Source organism: Aegilops tauschii, chromosome 4 (genome assembly GCF_002575655.3).
Source record: "Aegilops tauschii subsp. strangulata cultivar AL8/78 chromosome 4, Aet v6.0, whole genome shotgun sequence".
NCBI lineage: Eukaryota > Viridiplantae > Streptophyta > Magnoliopsida > Poales > Poaceae > Aegilops > Aegilops tauschii.
Window position 1 is genome coordinate 474255471 of NC_053038.3, and position 24650 is coordinate 474280120.

Below are 24650 nucleotides of genomic sequence, written 5' to 3' on the forward strand. Positions count from 1 at the left end.
GATTATTATTTTCATTTACTATTTATGAACTATCTTACTTGAATGTTATGTGATATTATATTAGACTAATTGGTTGGACATCTGGAATTTCAAAATTCCATGTGTATACATTGGTGAGGTAGATATTGCTGAATGAAAGCCTCACAAAGTCACAGTGAACCCCAAGCGTGCACGCAATTTCACCCCTTGTTGATTATAATAAGAGGGAAAACCATCTTATGCATAAATTCTTAAATTGCAACATAATTTCTATATATTATGATAAAAACTAGCAAGAATGATTTTGTCCAAAATTTGTCCCTTGAGAATGAAGCTCGTCCCTACCAAAAAATATTCTAGTTCATCCCTGGTTTTTGTTTTGACCTAGAACTGAAACAATGTAAGAGCATCTCTGCCAGATCCCTCAAAAGCCATATTTGAGGATTTTTTTTATTTGAGGGATTAGGGCATCTCTAATGTGGACACTAAAAACGCATGCAATCATTAGAACCGAATTGTCTAGACGTAATTTACCATCCAACGCGGGACCCCACCGGTCCACATACGCGTCTGGTTGTCTGAACTCCCACAAACCAGATGATAACCTGGGGGCGGGGGATTGCGAGAATACGGACCACCACCTTGTTGGACTCCGACACCTCAGACCCACTCAAACCCCCTCCATGTCCACTTTGCTTCCACTTCACCCCTGCTCCGCCTTGATGACCCACAAGTATAGGGGGTCAATCGTAGTCCTTTCTATAAGTAAGATGTCAAACCCAACGAGGACCAGAAGGAATCAATAATCGGTGTTCAACAGGTATTCTCTGCAAGTACAGTAGTTGTAATAGATAGTTTGATATCAAGATAATTCGTAGCAAGTAATAAGTAACCAAAGTAAAAAGTGCAGCAAGGTGGCCCAATCCTTTCATTGCAAAGGACAAGCCAGGAGTACTTCCTATAATGAGCAAAGCGTTCTCGATGACACATGGAAATTTCATCTAGTTAACTTCATCACGATTCGCGAATTCACGTTCATTACTTCTATCAATTGTTATGTGGGTGGACCGGTGCTAGGTTATTGTTCTTACTTGAACAAGAAACCCACTTATGATTACCCCCTCTCACAAGCATCTGCAACTATGAAAGAATAATTAAGATAAATCCAACCATAGTCACTGTTCAAGAATTCGCCCGATTAACCAGTTAACGGGCCAGTTAATCGCTACTCATAGCATGGCCAAATCTAATAGCACATATTCGTCGCGTTAACTTGTCAGGCTGATTAATTGGCCACTTAGACCGATTAATCAGTTGTCATGCCGATTAATCATTGTTGGCCCATTAACGGTGGGCAAACAAAGCCCAAATTTTTGGCCCATTAGCCCCATCCCGCTCCTTAATAGCTAGGGTTAATAATTTTACCTCCTCTCTATGCTTTTCATATGTGTATGACAGCATGTTTTGGTATACTACATAGCTAGGAGCATGAGAGTATGGTATAATACATCAAAAATCTAGATATATGTTGGGAAGTTCCTATTTAATCTACCAATTAATGGTCGACCAATTAATCCAGTTAATAGGTTGATTCACCAATTAATCGCTACTCCTAAGCATCCGCAACTACGAAAGAAGAATTAAGATAAATCTAACCATATCATTAAACATATGGATCCAAATCAGCCCCTTACAGAATAGCGCACAAACTAGGGTTTAAGCTTCTGTCACTCTCGTAACCCATCACCATCATCTACTTACTAATCCCACAGTGCCTTCCCCTAGGCCCAACCATGGTAATGTGTCATGTAGTTGACGTTCACATGACACCACAAGAGGAAGAACAACGTAACACACCATCAAAATATTGAACGAAAACTAACTTTACATGATTACTTATAACAAGACTTCTCCCATGTCCTCAAGAACAAACGGAACAAATCACAGATCATTGCTACTTCTTGAGCTTGCGTTGATTTTTCCTTGAAGAGGAAAGGGTGATGCAGCAAAGTAGAGATAACTATTTCCCTCAGTTAAGAACCAATGTATCAATCCAGTAGGAGGCACAAGCAAGTCTCCAATCTATGCACCTGCACAAACTAACAGACACTTGCACACAACACGAAAAGGGGTTGTCAATCCCTTCATGGTCACGAACAAGAGTGAGATCTTGATAGGTATGAAAGATAAATAAAAGAGCAAATTAAAGTAAATATAAATAAATTGCAGCAAGGTATTTTTGGGTTTTTTGGTTTATAGATCTGAAAATATATGATGGAAAATAGACCCAGGGGCCATACGTTTCACTATAGGCTTCTCTCTCAAAAGAAAACATACGGTGGGTAAACAAATTACTGTCGAGCAATTGATAGAAAAGAGCATAGTTATGACGATATCTAAGGCAATGATCATGAATATAGGCATCACGTCCGTGACAAGTAGACCGACTCCTACCTGCATCTACTACTATTACACCACACATCGACCACTATCCAGCATGCATCTAGAGTATTAAGTTCATAAGAACGGAGCAACACTTTAAGTAAGATGACATGATGTAGAGGGGTAAACTCAAGCAATATGATATAAACCCCATCTTTTTATCATTTATGGCAACAATACAATACGTGCCTCGCTACCCCTTCTGTCATTGGGTGAGGACACCGCAAGATTGAACCCAAAACTAAGCACCTCTCCCATTGCAAGAAAAACCAATCTAGTTGGCCAAACCAAACCGATAGTTCGAAGAGAAATACAAATATATCTTAATCATGCATAAAAGAGTTCAGAGAAGACTCAAATAGTATTCATAGATAATCTGATCATAAATCCACAATTCATGGATCTCGACAAACACACCGCAAAACAATATTACATCGGATAGAACTCCATGAACATCGAGGAGAACATTGTATTGAAGATCAAAGAGAGAGAATAAGCCATCTAGCTACTAGCTATGGACCCGTAGGTCTGTGGTAAACTACTAACGCTTCATCGGAAGGGCATCAAGGTTGATCTAGAGATCCTCCGTGATCGAATCCCCCTCCGGCAGAGTGCCAAAAAGGCCCCAAGATGGGATCTCATGGGAACAGAGGCTTGCGGCGGGGGAAAAGTATTTTGGTGGATGCTTCTGATGTTGAGGGAATATTTGGGAATTTATAGTGCAAAGATTAGGGTTGGGGGACTCCCGAGGGGTCCACAAGCTAGGGGCGCCCCCCCTACGACGCGCCCTGAGGGCTTGTGGACTCCTCGTGAGTCTTCTGACCCCCTCCCCAAGTCTTCTGGGTGTCTTCTAGTCCAAGAAAAATCATCGCGAAAGTTTTATTCCGTTTGGTCTCCGTTTGATATTCCTTTTCTATAAAAATCAAAAACAAGGAAAAAACAGAAACCGGCATTGGGCTCTAGGTTAATAGGTTAGTCCCAAAAAGAATATAAAATAGCATATTAATGCATATAAAACATCCAAAATAGATAATATAATAGCATGGAATAATCAAAAATTATAGATACGTTGGAGACTTATCAATCATATTCATGTTCATGTTCAGAGGAGATAAATATATGATTAACAATCTGAACATATGATCTTCACTAAATAAACCAACCAACATCAACTACAAGATGTAATCAACACTACTAGCAACCCACAGGTATCAATCTGGGGTTTTGGGACAAAGATTGAATACAAGAGATGAACTAGGGTTTGGAGATGAGATGGTGCTGGCGAAGATGTTGATGGAGATGATTCCTCCCACGATGAAAGGAGCATTAGTGATGATGGCTTCGATTTCCCCCTCCCAGAGGGAAGTATCCTTGGCGGAATCGCTCCGCCGGAGAGCAAAAGTGCTCCTGCCTAGGTTCCACCTCAAGACGGTGGCGCTTCGTCCCAAAAGTCTTATCCTATTTTTTTCTAGGGCAAATGGTCATATATAGCAGAAGATGGGCACCAGAGGGCATCTGTGGGCCCCATAAGGCACCAGGACGCACCCCCTGCCTTGTGGGCTCACCGAAGGTGTTCTTTGATACTTCTTCCTTCCATTATTTTTTATACTCCCTCCGTCCCAAAATAAGTGACTCAAGTTTATACTAGCTTTATTACAATGTTAGTACAAACTTGAGTCACTTATTTTGGGACGGAGGGAGTATATTCCAAAATAATTCTCCAGAAAATTTCAGGTCATTTGGAGCTCCAGAGAATAGCTATCTCTACTGTAGCTCTTTTAGGTCCAGAATTCCAACTGCCGGCTATTTCCCTCTCCATGTGTATCTTGCATATATAAGAGAGAAAATGCATTAGAATTGCATCATAAAGTGAAATATTGATCTAAAACATTATAAATAACAGCAACAAAACATGATGCAAAATGGACGTATCACCCCTTACTTTGCATTCGCACCCTCCTCGTCCGACGACATCGTTGGACCTCTCCGGCCATCGTCCAGGCATCCTCGGACGTCTACGGCCTCAACCCACATGCATGTCCACCTTGGACTACGTCGCCGTCCACCTAGGATCCGTCCACAGCCAGGTAGCCCCCCACCCGCCCCCTGCCAACGCCATCCTTTGCAGACACCACGCCTGACAGGTGTTCAGTCAAATGTGCTTTTTTGTTGACCTTGTTGTTGTTTTCTAGAGTAAAACAATGGCAGGGTACTCGGTGATTGAGGATGAGTTGTGCGATATATGGAAGGTCGTATACCCCTCCCCCCACCCCTGTCGATGCCATCCTTGGCGGACACCACGCCTGACAGGTGTTCGGTCAAATATGCTTTTTTGTTGACCTTTTTGTTGTTTTCTAGAGTAAAACGATGGCAGGGTACTCGGTGACTGAGGATGAGTTGTTGTGCGATACGTGGAAGGTCGTATCTGCATACTTTGTAGGCATGAGGCAAGGGTGCTCGACCTTTTGACAAAACGTGCATGTTTCGTTTCATGAGTAAAAGAACTTTGTGCCCTATGACTTGCATGTCATCCATGACCGCAAGATGAAGTCACTAGCGCATCGGTGGTACACCTCTCCAACTCTGTCATTAAGTTTTGCGGTGCGATTGCATAAGTGGAGACAATGTGGGCATCGTGGTCGTCAACAATAAAGATCGTAAGTTTTGCTTCTTGTTGCTCTACATGTTGGTCAATTTAGTGATTCACTCAATATTGCAACTTGATAATCATCATGTTGTATAGCCTAGACGCTCTGCCGTGCTGGACTACAAGACCGCGGGTAGGTCATTTACGCTCATACATTGTTGGATGAATCTAGGGGGCACAATGCATGGGACAGCATATGCCGATTTTGACACTCGAGTATCGTTGAATTCAAAAATCGTGTTGCACATCTGGTTATCTTGGATGTAATATTTACATTTATACTATTGTTGTACTAGAGTTTTAGTTCAAATTTGAACAAAGAGAGTATTTTTTTTAATAATTATGTTAAGTGTTGAAAGCGGACATTTATGGGACATGGTTTAATGCCGGTAACCATGCTCGCAGAAAAAATACGGTGTCTGTTTTACGGTCCGCGTTGGAATGCCCTTATACACCGGCTAGCAGAGTGTGTGCGCACGTTCATAGGGATGAGTGTATGTGTGTATATTTGAGCGTCTACGTCTTTACTGTGTTAAAAAAAGCAACCAGTGGTGCATCAAAAATTTGAGTTCTAACGCTTACAAATCTCCTCCGAAGGAGGCCACTCGCGCCTCATGCTCTTTTCGCTTCCTCTGCTCGTACCTCTGCCGGCGTAGGTCGCGCATGACGGGGTCGCTGGCAAGTTGTGGTGGTTTTGTGCCCCCCTGCCCGGCCGGCCGAGACGTGCAACGGCCACCCGCACCCTTCGCCGGCGGAGGCGTGCAGCGTGCTGAACGGGCTGATCCACGTGGTGCTGGGGCTGTGGGGCAGGCGCCTCCCAAGGAGCCGTGCTGCTCCCTCATCTTCGGCCTCGTCGACCTCAACGCCGCCGCCTGCATCTTCCTGGCCATCAGCGCCAACGTCCTCGGCGTCAACCTCACGCTGCTGCCGTGCTGCTGCGGCTGCAAGGCGCCCAAGGGCTCCCGATGCGTCTGATCGATTGACGGATCAAAGACAGGGAGAAAGTACGGCGAACAAGCGGGGAGAAGGAGCACGAGCTTGGCGATGTTGAGACCCATCAGCATCATGCATCGAAGGCAGGGAGAAAGAACGGCGAAGCAAATGTAACGAGAGGCGTCAAAACCATACTCCCGCACGAGCGCTTGACCAACTCCTCTCCCGTTCTCCAAAAGCTGACCGCTGTCTCGCTCACACTGCCTCCTCAGGACCAGTCAAACGCCTACTCTCTCTCTCTCTCTGCATTCAGCCGCTACCACCCGCTCTTCTCAACTCTTTAGCGCCACACGATCGAGCCCGGTCCATCTTGCACCCCAACCTGAGAATAGTTCTCACCTCCAGAATCTCAGTCTCGTCCTCCTGTATATAAAGGCCTCCAGAACGCTAGCAAAAGACGCACACACAGACACAACCTGAGGCTAGAGCTTACTGCTTTCCCGCGAGGAAAAGTCGTCAGCCGATCAAGAAGAGAGCCAGCCGCACGAGGAGATACAGTGAAGTGCGCCGGCACACAGCACCTGCTCTGCTCGATCAAGCAAGGTTCATGGCCATGGGCAACAATGGCGTCAAGGTCACCTACATCGAGACGCAGTTCGTCACCTCCGACGCCGCGAGCTTCAAGTCCCTCGTACAGCGCCTCACGGGCAAGTCCGGCGCTCAAGCCGCGGCCGCGCCCCCGCTCCACCGGCCGCGCCCCTGCCGCGCTGCCGCAGCCGAGAAGACGAGCGCTGTTACTGGAGCGCCGAGCTATTTCACGTCCACCACCGCGGGCTCGGTCAGTGCAGCTGCGGACCACGTGCCGGCAGCGGCGTTCGCTGCCAACCCCGGCGATTACTCGGAGCTGGAGGGACTTTGGGATTACTCGGAGCTGTTCTGCGCAGCCGAACGGTGCCATGGCGACAGTTACAGTGATCTCCTCTATTGAAGTGTAAATGTTTTTTTTTGTGTGGATATTGAAGTGTAAATATTTCTGGTTTTGACTCTGGTAACGAGGTAAATTCCAGTCATTTTTTGATCGTCGCGAGTAGTCTTCGCAACGAATCTCCTTGGGTTTATCGTCTTCTCCTTCTGGCGCGGGATCTCTCATGAATACTCCGATTTTCTTTATCAGGTCGTCATTCTTCTCCAATAGTATTGTGATTTCCTCCTCATAACCGTGGCGCGTAGACTTAAGTTCTTCTTCTAGCTCCGTGATCCTGGTCATTGCCTTCTTCAGATCCATCATGCCTGCGCACATCTGGTTCTTCTGGCGTCGAATGTGCTGGTTTAACTCCTGGATGAAAGCTGCAATGGACCTGTCCTTCCTGGTGCTGATCATCTCCCATTGCTCATCTCGGTGCTCACATATCTGGTAGATAGTGTCCTTCAGCTTCTGTTTGTAGACTTCTCCAATACGTCCCATAGCAATGTGGGCTGCCATGCTCTTGCCTAGACTCCAGATGGGTGCATCGAAGAAAAACTCTATGGGCTCAGTGACTCGCGTGAATGTCCTGGAATATGAACTCGAACACTCCATCGCTCCTCTTCTCGTAAAGTGGCGGTGTAGGTCCCGGTGAAGCTTGGTATTCCGATGTTTAGGTACCTAGTGACCTCCTTCAAGTGTCGTCCAAAGGGTGTGTCTTCATCCGGTTATGCAAACTTGTTCCTTGAGTCCGCCATCCTAAAGAGTGGAAAAATGGAGAGAAGTCAGAAATGAGTAGAGAAGAGTGACCTATGGCTTGTCTTAGTGGTCGTGTCCTACAGTCAGTGTGTGGTCTGATACCATCTTGTAGCGACCCGACCTCAGACGGTCAAGTCTCTGTCCTTCAGTGTCATCCCTGGATCGGTAATGCTGACACACATAGTACTCAAAGGATTTATAACAGAATGCAATCACACACTTATTACATCGAATGTCTCAAAAGAGAACTTATTACAATAAATATGGCTTAAGGCCATCTATATAAGATAACAGCGGAAAGCTTGGAAGATAAAGTGAGTCCATCAACTCCAACGGCGTAGCTGAGTGCACGACAACGACCTAGCGAACCTTACTCCTCGTCTGAAAAGTCTGCAACATAATACGTTGCAGCCCAAAAACGGGTCAGCACATGAAATATGCTGGCAAAATAACACAGTAAAGCAATGAACAAATGAATACTATCACTACATGCATATATGGCTGGTGGAGGCTGTAATGGTTAATATATTTTGCGAAAAAGCCAATTTTTCCCTACAACAAAGGAATAAATTTTATTTAACTATCATGGTGGTTGAACAACACTGAGAATGGTACCCCCCATCTCAATCCCAATTAAGGAAAATAATCATCAACCCAACAGTTTAATTTTAGAGTGATGAGATACAATAGGATAATCCAAGTACTAGATATTCAAGATGTCCATAACCGGGGACACGGCTAACCATGATTAGATTGTACACTCTGCAGAGGTTTGCGCACTTTTCCCCACAAGACACGATCTCCTCCGTTGGATTTCTCGCACTACATGGTGTTTGAGAAACGATGACCGAGACACAGTCTTTCAGAAACATTAACTCTTTACTCCGGGTGGACCGGTACACCTACTTTCCCCTACATCTGCTAGTCCACCTCTTCAAGAGGTCATGTAGCATACTCAGCTATGCCAGAGCCCATAATAGCTTGTAGCTGCACACGGAAGTTTCTAGCATGAAATATCTCATGATCCCTTTGAGCCTGGGTGGCGGACCGTAGGAAGATCACACGGTATATCCCCGGGATCTCCTAGGACAAAATTGGATTCCCAAGGTGCCCAAAACAAGCAATCCACCCAGATGTGTATTAAAGTTGCCACCTTAAGTTGAACCGTTAAATAACAATCTCACATCTGTCATGGATTCACTCACCCAAATCATGTCTACGAGCATAGCATAGCAATAATAGCATAACTTAGAAGTAACTCCCAAGGTTTGGTAATAAACAGGGCAATAGGTTCTACCTCATCATCTACTTCCCAATACCCACAAGTTAATCACATCCTAATCATGCAGTGTTTGAGGATTGGAACTAATGCATAAAACTGGGTATGAAAAGAGTATGATCAATGTGTTACTTGCCTTGCTGACCATCCGCAAAACCTAGGGACTCGTAGTAGCGCGCTTCGCACTCCGGGAATTCTATCGCAAACAAACAATAGCATACATAAGCAATCAATCATAGATGCACGGGTAAACTAAAATAAGAAGATCGAATCTGAAAGCGCAACTGAAGAGATTCGATTTGCAAAAAGAATCAAACCAAACGGAGCAACGAAACTCAAACTACGAAAGAAACAAGATCTATTTACTAATCTGGACTAAAGTCAAATATTACAGTACCAAAATCTTGTTCAAGTTGGTTAAACAGAAAGAGGGCTTCGAGACGAAGATCTAGGCGCTTGAATCGCCTGATTCTGATAAACGAGCAAAAAGATAAACTAAAACGAAAATTGGGTCAGAAATCGCGATCGAAAATAATCGCGAAAAACCCTGGAAAAAGAAAAACTGAAGAACAGGCTAACGGACGAACGATCGCTGTCTGTAACTACCGGGTGAACGGCGTTCGTTAAAATCGAACGTCCGCAATTTAACCGAACCAAGAAAAACCGAACTGATCTATTTTTGAAGAAAACAGATCTAGGGTTTCTAAAAAAACCGAACTAACCAAAAAAACGACGGTCAACTCGTGAAAACCGGCGGCGGCGGCGGCGAGTGGCGGCGCGGGCGGCGGCGGCGCGCGGCAGCGGCGGCGGCTCACGGATCGAGGCGACAGCGGCTGGTGGCAGGGGCGGCGGCGCTGGCTGGCGGCTAGGGTTCGGGAGGCGCGGCGCGGCGGCTGGTGGGCTGCGGGGTCTCGGGCCCCCGGCTTATAAAGATGCCGGCCGGGTTGGTGTCCAGGTCGAACACGGCCCGGTAAGGCTGTTGCACTTTTTTTTAATATTTTGACGCGCAGAGAAACGAAGAAAAGAAATACTAAACGGACTCCAAAAATCCTGAAATAAATTTTCCCCGTCCTCTAAAAATCTACCGGACAAGGTGGACATTTATTTAGGACTCTAATACAATTTTAAAAAATGCATATTTTTCCTAATTCAAATAAAATAGCAATAAAGTCCAAATAAAAATGTTTATTTGTTTTTAATATTTTTCCTCCAATATTTCATTATTTTGGGGAAGTCATATTATCCCCTCTCATATATTTTGATATGAAATATTTTTGGAGAGAAAAATAATTAAAACAAATGACCCTTGTTTCAATATTTGATAAAATTCAAATATGAAAACGATGAAATCCCCAACTCTCTCCGTGGGTCCTTGAGTTGCTTAGAATTTCTAGGATCGCAAAGAAAATACGCAAATGAAATATGATATGCATGAATGATCTATGTATAACATTCCAAATTGAAAATTTGGGATGTTACAAACCTACCCCCCTTAAGATGAATCTCGCCCTCGAGATTCGGGTTGGCTAGAAAATAGGTGTGGGTGGTCTTTGAGAAGATCATCCTCTCGTTCCCAGGTGGCTTCATCCTCGGTATGGTGGCTCCACTGAACTTTGCAAAACTTGATAACCTTACTGCGTGTGACTCGGCTGGCAAACTCGAGAATCTTGACTGGCTTCTCCTCATAGGTCAGATCACTGTCCAACTAAATCGCTTCCAGGGGCACTGTATCTCTTAGGGGTATATCTCATCATGACACTTCTTTAACTGGGAAACGTGAAACACATCATGAACTCCTGACAATCCTTCAGGTAACTCCAATTTGTAGGCTACCTCTCCCATACGTTCCAAAACTCGGTATGGTCCTACAAATCTCGGGGCTAAGTTTCCTTTAACTCCAAAATGTTTAACTCCTCGCAGAGGCGACGCTCGCAGATATGCTCTGTCTCCGATTTCATAGACTACCTCCTTGTGTTTCGAGTCTGCATAACTCTTCTGCCTTGACTGAGCTACCTTCAGTCTGTCCCGAATCAGCTTAACCTTCTCTTCAGACTCCTTAATCAAATCTGGTCCAAACAACTGATGGTCTCCAACTTCATCCCACATCAACGGTGTTCTGCACCTTCTTCCATACAGGGCTTCGAACGGTGCCATCTTCAAACTGGCCTGGCAGCTATTGTTGTACGAGAACTCTGCGTAGGGCAAATTGTCAGCCCAACTAGATCCATAATCCAGCACACAAGCTCTCAACATATCCTCCAGAATCTGATTGACTCTCTCTGTCTGTCCATCTGTCTGCGGATGAAAGGCTGTACTGAACTCTAGCCTCGTACCCAAAGTCTGGTGCAACTGATGCCAAAACTTTGAAGTAAACTGCGTTCCTCTATCTGATATGATGGTCCTCGGAACTCCATGCAGACATACGATCCTGGTCATATATATATCTTGGCCAACTTCGCACTTATATAGGTGGTCTTCACTGGGATAAAGTGAGCCACTTTAGTCAAGCGATCAACTACTACCCAAATAGAATCATATCCCGATCGGGTCCTAGGCAATCCGGTGATAAAATCCATGCCAAGCTTGTCCCACTTCCACTCGGGTATCGGCATAGGTTGCAGTAATCCTGCTGGCTTCTGATGTTCTGCCTTCACTCTCTGACATACATCACATGCGGCTACATACTCGGCAATATCCTTCTTCATACCAGTCCACTAGAAACGCTCTTTCAGATCCAAATACATCTTGGTGTTTCCGGGGTGTATCGAGTATGGTGAGCCATGAGCCTCCTGAAGTATCAACTTCCTGATCTCTGCATTATTGGGCACATAAACGCAGTCCTCAAACCATAAGGTGTCGTGCTCATCCTCACGAAAACCTTTGGCTTTTCCTTCGCCCATTCTCTCCTTTATCTCGGCAATCTCCTTATCATCCTTTTGAGCTTCCCGAATCTTTCCCAACAATGTAGACTGAACTTCCATAGCTGCAACAAAACCTCTAGTAACAATCTCCAAACAAAGTTCCCTGAGATCCTCGGCTAACTCCTTTGGCATCCCTCCGCTTACGACGGTGTTAACATAACTCTTACGGCTCAAGGCGTCTGCTACGATATTGGCCTTTCCTGGATGATAATGCAGCTTCATGTCATAATCCTTTATGAGTTCTAACCATCTCCTCTGCCTGAGGTTCAGCTCCTTCTATGTGAAAATGTACTTCAAACTCTTGTGATCCGTGTACACATCACAACGGTTTCCAATCAGAAAGTGTCTCCAAGTCTTGAGTGCATGCACCACGGCTGCTAACTCCAAATCATGGGTGGCATAATTCAACTCATGCAGTCGAAGCTGTCGTGAGGCATACAAGACAACTCTTCTGTCTTGCATAAGTACACCTCCAAATCCTAAGCGTGAAGCATCGCAATACACCTGGAAGTCCTTACATATATCTGGTAGAATTAGCACTGGGGCTGTAGTCAAACGTTTATTCAACTCCTGAAAACTGGCCTCACATTCTTCCGTCCATTTGAACTTGGTGTCTTTCTTCAACAACTCCATCATGGGCTTCGCAATCTTGGAAAAATTCTCAATGAATCTCCGGTAATATCCCGCGAGTCCAAGAAAACTGTGGATCTCGCTAACTAAAGTGGGTGCCAACCACTCAGTGACTGACTGAACCTTGGTGGGGTCTACTGCTATACCTTCTCCTGATATAACATGTCCAAGGAATCCAACTTCCTTCAACCAAAACTCACACTTGCTAAACTTGGCATACAACTGATGTTCCCTGAGTTTCTCGAGAACTAAACACAAATGCTCCTTGTGCTCCTCTTCATTCTTCGAGTATACCAAGATATCATCTATGAACACCACAACAAACTTATCCAAGAACTCCATGAACACTTTGTTCATCATACTCATGAAATAGGCAGGGGCATTAGTCAATCCAAATGACATATCCGTATACTCATACAGCCCGTACCTTGTGGTGAAAGCTGTCTTAGGTATATCCTTCTCCCGAATTTTCAACTGGTGGTATCCTGATCGCAGGTCGATCTTTGAAAACACTTTAGCTCCTTGTAGCTGGTCAAACAAATCACTGATCATCGGCAGTGGGTACTTGTTCTTGATCGTCACTTCATTCAATGCTCGATAATCAACAACCATCCTTAATGATCCATCCTTCTTCTCAACCAAGAGCACTGGGCCTCCCCACGGTGATGACCTTCGTCGGATGTAACCTTTCTCCAATAACTCCTTAATCTGCTTCTTAATCTCCTCCAGATCGTTTGCGGGCATCCGGTATGGTCTCTTCGATATAGGCCCAGTGCCTGGCAATAGTTCTATTAAGAACTCAATGTCTCGATCCGGTGGCATGGCTGTTAATTCCTCTGGAAACACATCCGGGTAATCCTTCACAACAGGTACTTCCTCCTGAACAACTCCTGAGAGGGAATTTACTTGGGTTCTCCTTGACGTATGCCTAGATACATACTTGATCCTTTTTCCCTCCGGGGTGGTGAGATAAATTGACGTACTGGCGCACTCGATGTTCCTCCATACATCGACAGCCAATCCATGCCTAGTATCACATCCAACCCTTGTGACTCCAGAATTATAAGGTCCGAGGGGAAAGTATGACTACCTATGGTTAATGGCATCTGAAAACATCCTCTGCTTGCCATATACTCAGCTCCGGGTGAGGTTACTAGCATAGGTGTCTTAAGAACTTTAGTGGACAACTTATGCTTATCCACGAATCCCCTTGATATGTATGAATGTGATGCACCAGTATAAAAAAGAACGAGTGCAGTAAATGACTTAACCAAAAACTTACCGATAACAGCGTCTGGCTGCTCTTCAACCTCCTCCACGTTAACGTGGTTCACTTGTCCTCGGTTGAATGGGTTAGGCTTCTTCCCAGAGCTTCCATTTCCATTGCCATCCTTCAACTCAGGGCAATCATTGGCGTAGTGTCCAGTCTTCCCGCACTTGAAACAAGTAATGTGACTCTGGTCCTTCTTGGCGGGTGTGGCTGGGTTAGAGCGGTTCTGACTGTTGCTTGCTCCATTCCCATTCCCATTCTTGTGGCCATTGTGGTTATGAGAACTTCCTCCATTGTGAGTGTGGCCTCCATGGTTATGGGTAAATCCTCCCGAGTTCGGAGTAAAGCGAGGCTTCTGCTGAGCTCCTGGATTGTACTTCCCTTGTCCGTACTTCCTCTCACGGCTATCAATCTGCTGTTGCTTCCCTTCAATCATGAGAGCCTTGTCTACCAACTCTTGGTAGTTGTTAAATGTCGCCACCATCAACTGCATGCTCATCTCATCATTCAGCCCTTCCATAAACTTCTCCTGCTTCGCGGCATCTGTGGCCACATCATCAGGGGCATAGCGAGATAACTTGCTAAACTCATCCACGTACTGAGCTATAGTACGGTTTCCCTGGCGTAAGTTGCGAAACTCACGCTTCTTCATGCTCATAGCTCTAGTTGAGATGTGTGTTGTGCGGAATGCTTGCTGAAACTGATCCCAAGTGACATTGGCTATAGGAAAAGTGGTTGTGTAATTCTCCCACCATGATGCTGCTGGTCCATCCAATTGATGTGCAGCAAAGCGCACCTTCTCAGCATCTGTGCAACCTGTGGTGGTCAACTCCCTTCCAATACGGCATAGCCAATCATCAGCAACTATTGGCTCCGTGCTACTGGAAAACACCGGCGGCTGCAACCTCAGAAAACGGGCTAAGTTGTCAACTGGAGGTGTGGCGGTGGGTTGTTGTTGTTGTTGCCTTGGTTCTGAACTAACAATTGCATCAAGGCATTCTGCTGCTGGATCAACTGAGTGAGCTCCGGTGGGAAGGCAAATCCGGTATCACGTCTCGGAGGCATCTGATGGGTTTAGAGGGAAGAGATTTAGAATAGAATGAGGTCTAGTGAGAAAGCACTACCCATATGCACATGAGACAAACACAATCATATCATATCACTCAATCAATCAAGCAAGGGCATACAAACGGTCTAGCTATCGTTACAGTGCTCAAACTACTACTATATACATGGGGGAATACTACTAGTCATATGGGGGTCATCTAGAAATTTTGATCGGTGGAAGACTCCATGATATCTGCTCCAGCTTCGTCTTCATAATCATCATCACTGCTATCGGGGTCGGAGTCGGTGTCGTCGATGATGATGTAGTCTTCGGAACAAATCTCCTTGGGTTCATCGTCTTCTCCTCCTGGCGCGGGATCTCCCATGAATACTCCGATCTTCTTTATCAGGTCATCCTTCTTCTCCAATAGTATTGTGATTTCCTCCTCATAACCGTCGCGCGTAGACTTGAGTTCCTCTTCTAGCTTCGTGATCCTGGTCATTGCCTTCTTCAGATCCATCATGCTTGCGCACATCTGGTTCTCCTGGCGTCGAATGTGCTGGTTTAACTCCTGGATGAAAGCTGCAATGGACCTGTCCTTCCTGGTGCTGATCATCTCCCATTGCTCATCTCGGCGCCCACATATCTGGTAGATAGTGTCCTTCAGCTCCTGTTTGTAGACTTCTCCAATACGTCCCATAGCAATGTGGGCTGCCATGCTCTTGCCTAGACTCCAGGTGGATGCATCGAAGGAAAACTCTATGGGCTCAGTGACTCGCGTGAATGTCCTGGAATATGAACTCGAACACTCCATCGCTCCACTTCTCGTAAAGTGGCGGTGTAGGTCCCGGTGAAGCTTGGTATTCCGATGTTTAGGTACCTAGTGACCTCCTTCAAGTGTCGTCCAAAGGGTGTGTCTTCATCCGGTTGTGCAAACTTGTTCCTTGAGTCCGCCATCCTAAAGAGTGGAAAAATGGAGAGAAGTCAGAAATGAGTAGAGAAGAGTGACCTATGGCTTGTCTTTGGTCGTGTCCTACAGTCAGCGTGTGCTCTGATACCATCTTGTAGCGACCCAACCTCAGACAGTCATGTCTATTTGCTTTAGTGTCATCCCTGGATCGGTAATGCTGACACACACAGTACTCAAAGGATTTATAACAGAGTGCAATCACACACTTATTACATCGAATGTCTCAAAAGAGAACTTATTACAATAAATATGGCTTAAGGCCATCTAAATAAGATAACAGCGGAAGGCTTGGAAGATAAAGTGACTCCATCAACTCCAACGGCATAGCTGAGTGCATGACAACGACCTAGCGAACCTTACTCCTCGTCTGAAAAGTCTGCAACATAATACGTTGCAGCCCGAAAACGGGTCAGCACATGGAATATGCTGGCAAAGTAACACAGTAAAGCAATGAACAAATGAATACTATCACTACATGCATATATGGCTGGTGGAGGCTGTAATGGTTAATATGTTTTGCGAAATGCCAATTTTTCCCTACAACAAAGGAATAAATTTTATTTAACTATCATGGTGGTTGAACAACACTGAGACTGGTACCCCCCATCTCAATCCCAATTAAGAAAAATAATCATCAACCCAACAGTTTAGGTTTAGAGTGATGAGATACAATAGGATAATCCAAGTACTAGATACTCAAGATGTCCATAACCGGGGACATGGCTAACCATGATTAGATTGTACACTCTGCAGAGGTTTGCGCACTTTTCCCCACAAGACTCAATCTCCTCCGTTGGATTTCTCGCACTACATGGCGTTTGAGAAACGATGACCAAGACACAGTCTTTCAGAAACATTAACTCTTTACTCCGGGTGGACCGGTACACCTACTTTCCCCTACATCTGCTAGTCCACCTCTTCAAGAGGTCATGTAGCATACTCAACTATGCCAGAGCCCATAATGGCTTGTGGCTACACACGGAAGTTTCTAGCATGAAATATCTCACGATCCCTTTGAGCCTGGGTGGCGGACCGTAGGAGGATCACACGGTATATCCCCGGGATCTCCTAGGACAACACTAGATTCCCCAGGTGCCCAAAACAAGCAATCCACCCAGATGTGTATTAAAGTTGCCACCTTAAGTTGAACCGTTAAATAACAATCTCACATCTGTCATGGATTAGCTCACCCAAATCACGTCTACGAGCTTAGCATAGCAATAATAGCATAACGTAGAAGTAACTCCCAAGGTTTGATAATAAACAGGGCAATAGGTTCTACCTCATCATCTACTTCCCAATACCCACAAGTTAATCACATCCTAATCATGCAGTGTTTGAGGATTGGAACTAATGCATAAAACTGGATATGAAAAGAGTATGATCAATGTGTTACTTGCCTTGCTGACGATCCGCAAAACCTAGGGACTCGTAGTAGCACGCTGCGCACTCCGGGAATTCTATCGCAAACAAACAATAGCATACATAAGCAATCAATCATAGATGCACGGGTAAACTCAAATAAGAATATCGAATCTGAAAACGCAACTGAAGAGATTCGATTTGCAAAAAGAATCAAATCAAACGGAGCAACGAAACTCAAACTACGAAAGAAACAAGATCTGTTTACTAATCTGGACTGAAGTCAAATTTTACAGTACCAAAATTTTGTTCAAGTTGGTTAAACATAAAGAGGGCTTCGAGACAAAGATCTAGGCGCCTAATTCCGATAAACGAGCGAAAAGATAAACTAAAACGAAAATCGGGTCAGAAATCACGATAAAAAATAATCGCGGAAAACCCTGGAAAAAGAAAAACTAAAGAACAGGCTAACGAATGAACGTTCGCTGTCTGTAACTAACGGGTGAATGGCGTTCGTTAAAATCGAACGTACGACAAACGTCCGCAATTTAACCGAACTGAGAAAAACCGAACCGATCTATTTTTGAAGAAAACAGATCTAGGGTTTCTTAAAAAACCGAACTAACCAAAAAACGACGGTCAACTCGCGAAAACCGGCGGCGGCGGCGGTGGCTACCTCGGCGGCGGAAGCCGGCGGGGCGGGGCGGCGGCTCCGGGCGGCGGCAGCGGGCGACGGCGGCTCGCGGATCGAGGCGGCGGCGCGGGCTGGCGGCTAGGGTTCGGCAGGCGCGGCGTGGCGGCTGGTGGGCTGCGGGGTCTCAGGCCCCCGACTTATAAAGAGGCCGGCCGGGTTGGTGTCCAGGTCGGACACGGCCCGGTAAGGCGGTTGCACTTTTTTTTAAATATACCGACGCGCAGAAAAACAAATAAAAGAAATATGAAACGGACTCCAAAAATCCTGAAATAAATTTTCTCCGTGCTCTAAAAATCTACCGGACAATGTGAACATTTATTTAGGACTCTAATTTAATTTTGAAAAACGCATATTTTTCCTAATTCAAATAAAATAGCAATAAAATCCAAATAAAAATGTTTATTTGTTTTTAATATTTTTCCTCCAATATTTCATTATTTTGGGGAAGTCATATTATCCCCTCTCATATATTTTGATATGAAATATTTTCGGAGAGAAAAATAATTAAAACAAATGACCCTTGTTTCAATATTTGATAAAATTCAAATATGAAGACGATGAAATCGCCAACTCTCTCCGTGGGTCCTTGAGTTGCTTAGAATTTCTAGGATCGCAAAGCAAATATGCAAATTAAATATGATATGCATGAATGATCTATGTATAACATTCCAAATTGAAAATTTGGGATGTTACAACTCCGACAGTGCTTCGCTCATGGAGGCACCATCCACCCTGAATGTATGAGAGGAGGTGGCAAGTTGATGGCAGAACTTGAGCTGATAAGCAAGCAAATAGCACCATTATCTTAAGCCTCTCATGAGAATCTGATATTACAAGTTTTGCCAAAGAACAACCAAGAAATGTGACAAAGCAGGAAAAAAATGAAATGCCAGGGCAGTACCCCTTGGCATTAGAATTTTTTTCTAAGACTAAAAGCAATATGTCTTGCATATTATTGTTGGGATGGTGTGTTGTGAACTGCTCTCCGGTGATACTTTGGGACCCTAGCTAGAAAGAACAATTGGCGCAGAGTTATACAGAGCTGGCATAAATTTTGAGTGTGCATGCACGTAAATCGCCTGACTTTTAAATTTGGGCCAGTCGATCGTTTTGAAACGTTCGATGCACATCTAACGAGGCCTTACCCTTCTTCTTCCTCCAGCTCTTCTCCTTCCCCAGAGCGTCGCACGGGCCGCCGGAGGAACCGCCTGCCACCACCACCGACGGCCCGCAGCGCCCCCCGCGTAGCCCCGCCACTCCGATCTCCTCGGAACCACCCCCATCGCCGGTCTTGCCGCCGCCCCCCGGCCATCCCTCTAGCCCTGCCCACGTCCGGGTTTTTTCTCCGGGGAAGTTGCACCACCACCATCCTGCGCCTCCCACCACCGTCGTTCTTCCGCCCCCACCCACCTTCTCTAAGATAGATGGTGGGTAGCCTGCCAGCGAGCTCCTTCCTTCTTCCTCCCCTCCGGCATCCCTCCGCGAACTTCTTCGGCCATCTCAAAATTGACTGACCCAAAAGCTAAAGTCAGTTGACTGACGTTTAGCTAATGTGATTTTGAATACTATAGAATGGCATATATCCAGGGACATAAAGAGTACAGTAACAAACACAAATGGCTCCAGCTTGGTAAACGGTAGAGGGTTCACAGGTCATATTAATAATTTGAACGAGTAGTGTAGTACTAGACACCAATATACAACTCCTCTATAATTTAATATAAGATGCTCTTTTGACACTGTCATAGCTAGACTCTAAAAACATCTTACAAAAAGTTACAAAGGGAGTACTAGATAGAAAGGGATAGATCAATAAGGTAAGATGTGCACAAAATAGATACAGAGAGAAAAACAACATAATGCATATGCTGTAATAGACGATGGGTCGCAGGACGTGTGCGGACGCCGCCGCCTCCTCTTGAAAAAAGAATATAGGGTTCCTCCGTCTTCCCGGCGCCGACGGTCCGCCTCGTCCTGGTGGCCCTAGGGCCATGGAGGTGTTGTGGACCTCAGCCATTGCCGGCGGGAGGGATCTTGCTCTGTCTTTTGGTGTTTTCGTGAGTTTGTTTAGGGTATGTGTCCTACTCGGGAAGACGAGGCGGTGGTGATTCCTTGAAGATGGAATAAGGTTCTCTCCGCCTCCCCCCCCCCCCCCCCCCCGCGCATTCTGGTGATGTGTCTACTGTCGTTGGAGGGTGTGTGAAGGCGTGTCTCCGCGGGATTTCACGAGATTCGATTGGTGCTGGTTTTCGGTGGATCCATTTGGATCCAGTCTTTGTTCGTCTTCACTCGTGTGTTGGATTCGTTCGCTCTATACTTTACTTCATCGGCAACAGTTGCTGATCTGGTGTGCTGGTCCTGTGGGGTCTTAGCACGACGACTTACCGGTTATCTACTATAGCAAGTTTGGCCCCGCTATAGTGACGGAGGAGTGATGATGGTGACGCGCCTTCGACTCGCTCCAGTGCTTATAGTCGTCGCTAGGTGATCCACGGACATGGATATATTTTTTATTATTTATGTGTTCTTTGTACCACCATGACGTGATGAGTAGATCGAAAGTTTTCTGAAAGAAAAAAAATGCCTATGCTGTAACCATCGTCTTTGTCAACTCTCTTCATCCAATTTAGCTAATTTTCAGTCAGCTGAATTTTTTAGTTTCGGTCAGTCGATTTCTTGTCCGTTTGATGGTGCTCTGAGATGCGTGTTTTTTTTCTTCTGGTTTTGCATCTGCCGTCGAGTTGGGCCAAGTCACATCGACTGACCCGCTGTTTGGGTCAGTCGAATCGGCTTTCTGGGCTTCCTCTCCTCGCGGGCGCCCGTTCTCTTGTGCACGCCCGTTAAGGGCCCCGGCCCGTGCGGTGGGATGCCGACCGTCGGCGCTCTTCACGTATTATCGTCCCGCTGCTCGTTATCTGTCAGTCACTTGCCCCGTGGTTGCCTCAGTCACTCTTCCTCTCTCTCTTCTCTTCTCCCTTGTCTCCTCTAGGGTTCGTGAAGCTTCTCCTCTTCCTCTCCCCCGTGGTCTGCTTGTTTTGAGTTTAATTCTCCCTCTGATTTTGTTGGATCTGCTTGATATGCTGATATTTCTTAATCTGATTTATACCTAGGTGCTTTACTCATGCTCTTTTTGTTTGCAGGTTTTGCAAATCCGGGCTCTCTTGGGAGAGGGATTAGCTTTGCTGGATCTCATCAGTTGTTTCAGGTATATGTCTTTTGTTTGACTCTTGTTATTGTACTTCTTTCGTTGGTAGATAGATTTGTCCTCTAGGGTTCGAGAAGTTTGTTGTCAGATCTGCTTACTGTTCTTTTACACTTCTTCTGCTTTTGTTTCTTGCTAGTTAGAGTAGTCGTTTAGGGTTCTTTTTTATCATGGTTTACCTAGTGTTCCTGATTTTTTTCAGATATGATTCCTTGAAATCGTGCTTGTGTTATTTGGGATTAGTTTATGATGCTTTTGGTATGTCTTTTTGTATTGTTCAGATTTGTTCCAATATTTTTGTTCTGATTAGGGTTATCATGATAATTCCTTTGGTTGTAGTGCAAGTAGCATGGGTAGGATTGTTAGATGTGTAGTGTTTTGGTTTTAGGGTTTGAAGAGATTATGTTAACTAAGTCTTGTATGTACTTAAAGATCCAATCTTTTTTTATATTGTCATTCTCAATAGATTTTAGGTAGTGTGCTTCTAGCTTATTCTTGATTTTCTTCAGATTTTTATGTGTTTAGGTTTGGTAGTTACTTTGTAGGTTTTAGGTTTTGGTAGTCTGTTACTTACGATGGTGTATAAGTAGCACTATCAATAACTAAAATTCCATGGAGTATATCAAGCTCTTCACCTAGAACAGAGGATATGTCTGACCGCCTGACCAGAGGGCATGTATTGTTGTCCTTATGTATAGCTTATATATGTATTTATGTGGTATGCACTGCTGTCTTTTAGATCATGTTGCCTTGTCCTGAAGTCTTCACATATATTTGGGAGGAGATGAGTAAGTTTATCAGATATTATGTTGGCTAGACCTGTATGAATCCATGCCAGCTTCCCGTGAATGTGCTGATAATTATATATGTTGACTAGACCTATATGTGAATCCATGCTAGCTTCTTGTGAATGTGATGATATTTATCCTTATCTTCTTTCCTTTTTTGTGCTCTTCTTTTTGTTACTGAAATATATCTGTGATTTAGTTAGGCTAACATCAACGGGCTACATGCCATAACCATGTACATTAGTACTATAGGCAAACAACTACGGAATTTTAGTCTATTGATAATCATAATCATACACCATCCTAAGTAAACATAACACTCTGGCAGTGCCCAAGATAGATTGTTTGTGACTCCTGTTGATCTTCAGTAACCAGAGTTTTGGCGTATGTGCCAGAGTTTTATTCCTTTGGAGTTTCTCTTCCATTTTAACTATTGGACCTTTGGGGGGTACTTCTGGTTGCTACTTAGTGCCATTTTACATTTGATGCCATAAGACATTCTATTTCAGAAGTTACACGCGCATTTCGATTGCAACGGGAACCGAACTGTTTCATATTATGGGATTTCGGTTGAATTCCAAACACACCTGTTTTTACCTCTGAATTGACATACCAAGCATGCCTATTTTTACCTCTGAATTTAAATTCGAAACATGCCTGTTTTCACCTGCTACGGTAAGTGCACCTGGTGCCCGAATCGCGCCCAAGTGTTGTTCATGGTTCGAGGGGGGAAACATATATGTGATGTGATCTCATCCTGTTGGCCGGTTGGTTTCTGGTGTTGCTGCTTTTTATGGTTCGGCATCCTGGAGGTTCCCATAAGCGCCGTATTTCCCCTCTCAACTACCCCAGAAATAAATGTTTGCTCTTGAGTCATTTAAGAATACTGTAACCACTTGCAGTCTCTTCAGCAGTATATATTTGTTGATCCTCAGCAACCTGCACTACTGCTATAAAGTAAAACTGGCTAGTATTACTTGCCGAGGCTGCAATCTGCTCGCTTCACACTTTTGTTTCGGACAGTAAATAATTAGTACATTGAAACTGCTAGTGTTATTTGCAGGTCAATTTATAGGACTATTACAAAGTACATGTTGTTGAAGAATAATAAATTAGTATCTTTTGCACTATTAAAAAGAACAACATGGCATCATTTTCACATTAGTTTGAAGTTTTAAAACATAGAGGAGGTTTTGGGCACTTTGCATCATAACAGACCGTTTTAGAATCCGCATGACTATTCAAGGGCATCAGTGCACAACTTACAATAGCAGAGCATTAGAACTCAAAATGGCACAAAGAACGGATAAACTAACACAAGTCTATGAATTTATAGGCTAATACCTATTTTGCTATTATAGCATTATATTATTATTTATTTTGCTCTTTGTCTCCACTCTGTTTCTTAGACCACTGTTAGAGATGAGGAATGAGTCCAAGTTTACCATGATCAATGTGCAAGTTTACCATGATGAATGTGCAATTTTAGTATTTTAGCATGCAAGTTTATACAGGGTATCACTAAGGGTTTTATGAAAATTGCATTTAACCTCAAACTAGGTTATCATTTTGTACACATTTAACTTTACATGTTTCCATTTTCATATTATCATTTTTCTCAAGGGTTTTATGAATTTTTATGCTCTGATAAAGTGTGTGCAAGTCTAGTATGATGAAGGTGCAAGTTCATTTTTTTAAAAAAAATTGGGTTTTCTGGATTAGTTTTGTAGTTATAGTTATATTTTTTGTGAATTGAGTTTTGCTACCTCCATTAATCCATGTAGATTAAATCCAGCAACCCCTAAATTATGATATCAACAAGGTTAATATTAGTCTTGCTGTTGTAAAAGGTGTGCAAGTTTACTATGATGAGCATGCAAGTTTAGTATTGGATTCTATATGATCTTTTGCTCTTATAAAGTATGTGAAAGTCTATTATCTTGAGGGTGCAAGTTTACTTGTAAATTCTGAATTTTATGGATTAGTTTTTCTTGCAGTAGTTATAATCGTGAATTCACTTAGCTCCCCTATAATCCATGTAGGTTAAATGCCTTTTGTAGAATTTAATGTTTCTACCACAAGTAAACACTAAATTACATTATTGAAAAGGTTAATATCAGTCTTTTGCGGTTGGAAAACGTGTGCAAGTTTAGTATCATGAAAGCGCAATATTAGTACTTTGATGATGCAAGTTTAGTTTTGGATTTGATAAAATTGCGTTAATACAAGTTTTATTTTTGTAAATGTTGAATTTTATGGATTAGTTTCGTTGTTGTAGTTATTTTTGTGAATTCACGTAGGTGCCGTATAATCCATGTAGGTTAAATGCCTTTTTTGTACAAATCAATGTGTCTACTTGCAGTAAAACTTTTTTCACATAGTTCATGATTTGCTTGCTGTTGTTAACAGTGTGCAAGATTTAGTTCCATGATCATGCAATTTTTATTTTTTATTTTTTATAGTTTAGGTTTTTGATTTAGTTAGAATTCTTAGTTTGATTGAGTTACTCTGTACATTTAGTAGATGTCATTTTTTGTATCCATTTTTATGATATGTTTCTAGTGAGACAAGGTATAATTAAGGGGTTTATGAAATGTGATGTTCACCTCAAACTAGGATATCGATGTTTTATACATGCAGTTAATCTCAAAACTTGGGTATCAATGTTGCTACGTCCATGTATCTACGTCATGTAATATCAGTCTTGCTGTTGTAAAATGTGCGCAAATTTAGTTATCTGAATATGCAAATTTAGTTCTCTG

The 24650-nt window shown here is 43.8% G+C and overlaps 1 protein-coding gene across 1 annotated transcript; it reads left to right on the forward strand.

Annotated features, from left to right (window-relative positions):
• Positions 1-6479: 6479 nt before the first annotated feature.
• LOC120962596 (uncharacterized) lies at positions 6480-7330 on the forward strand. The gene has a single exon (XM_040386305.3). The coding sequence runs from the start codon at positions 6609-6611 to the stop codon at positions 6987-6989; it is 381 nt and encodes a 126-aa protein (XP_040242239.1). The 5' UTR covers positions 6480-6608; the 3' UTR covers positions 6990-7330.
• The last annotated feature ends 17320 nt before the right edge of the window (positions 7331-24650 follow it).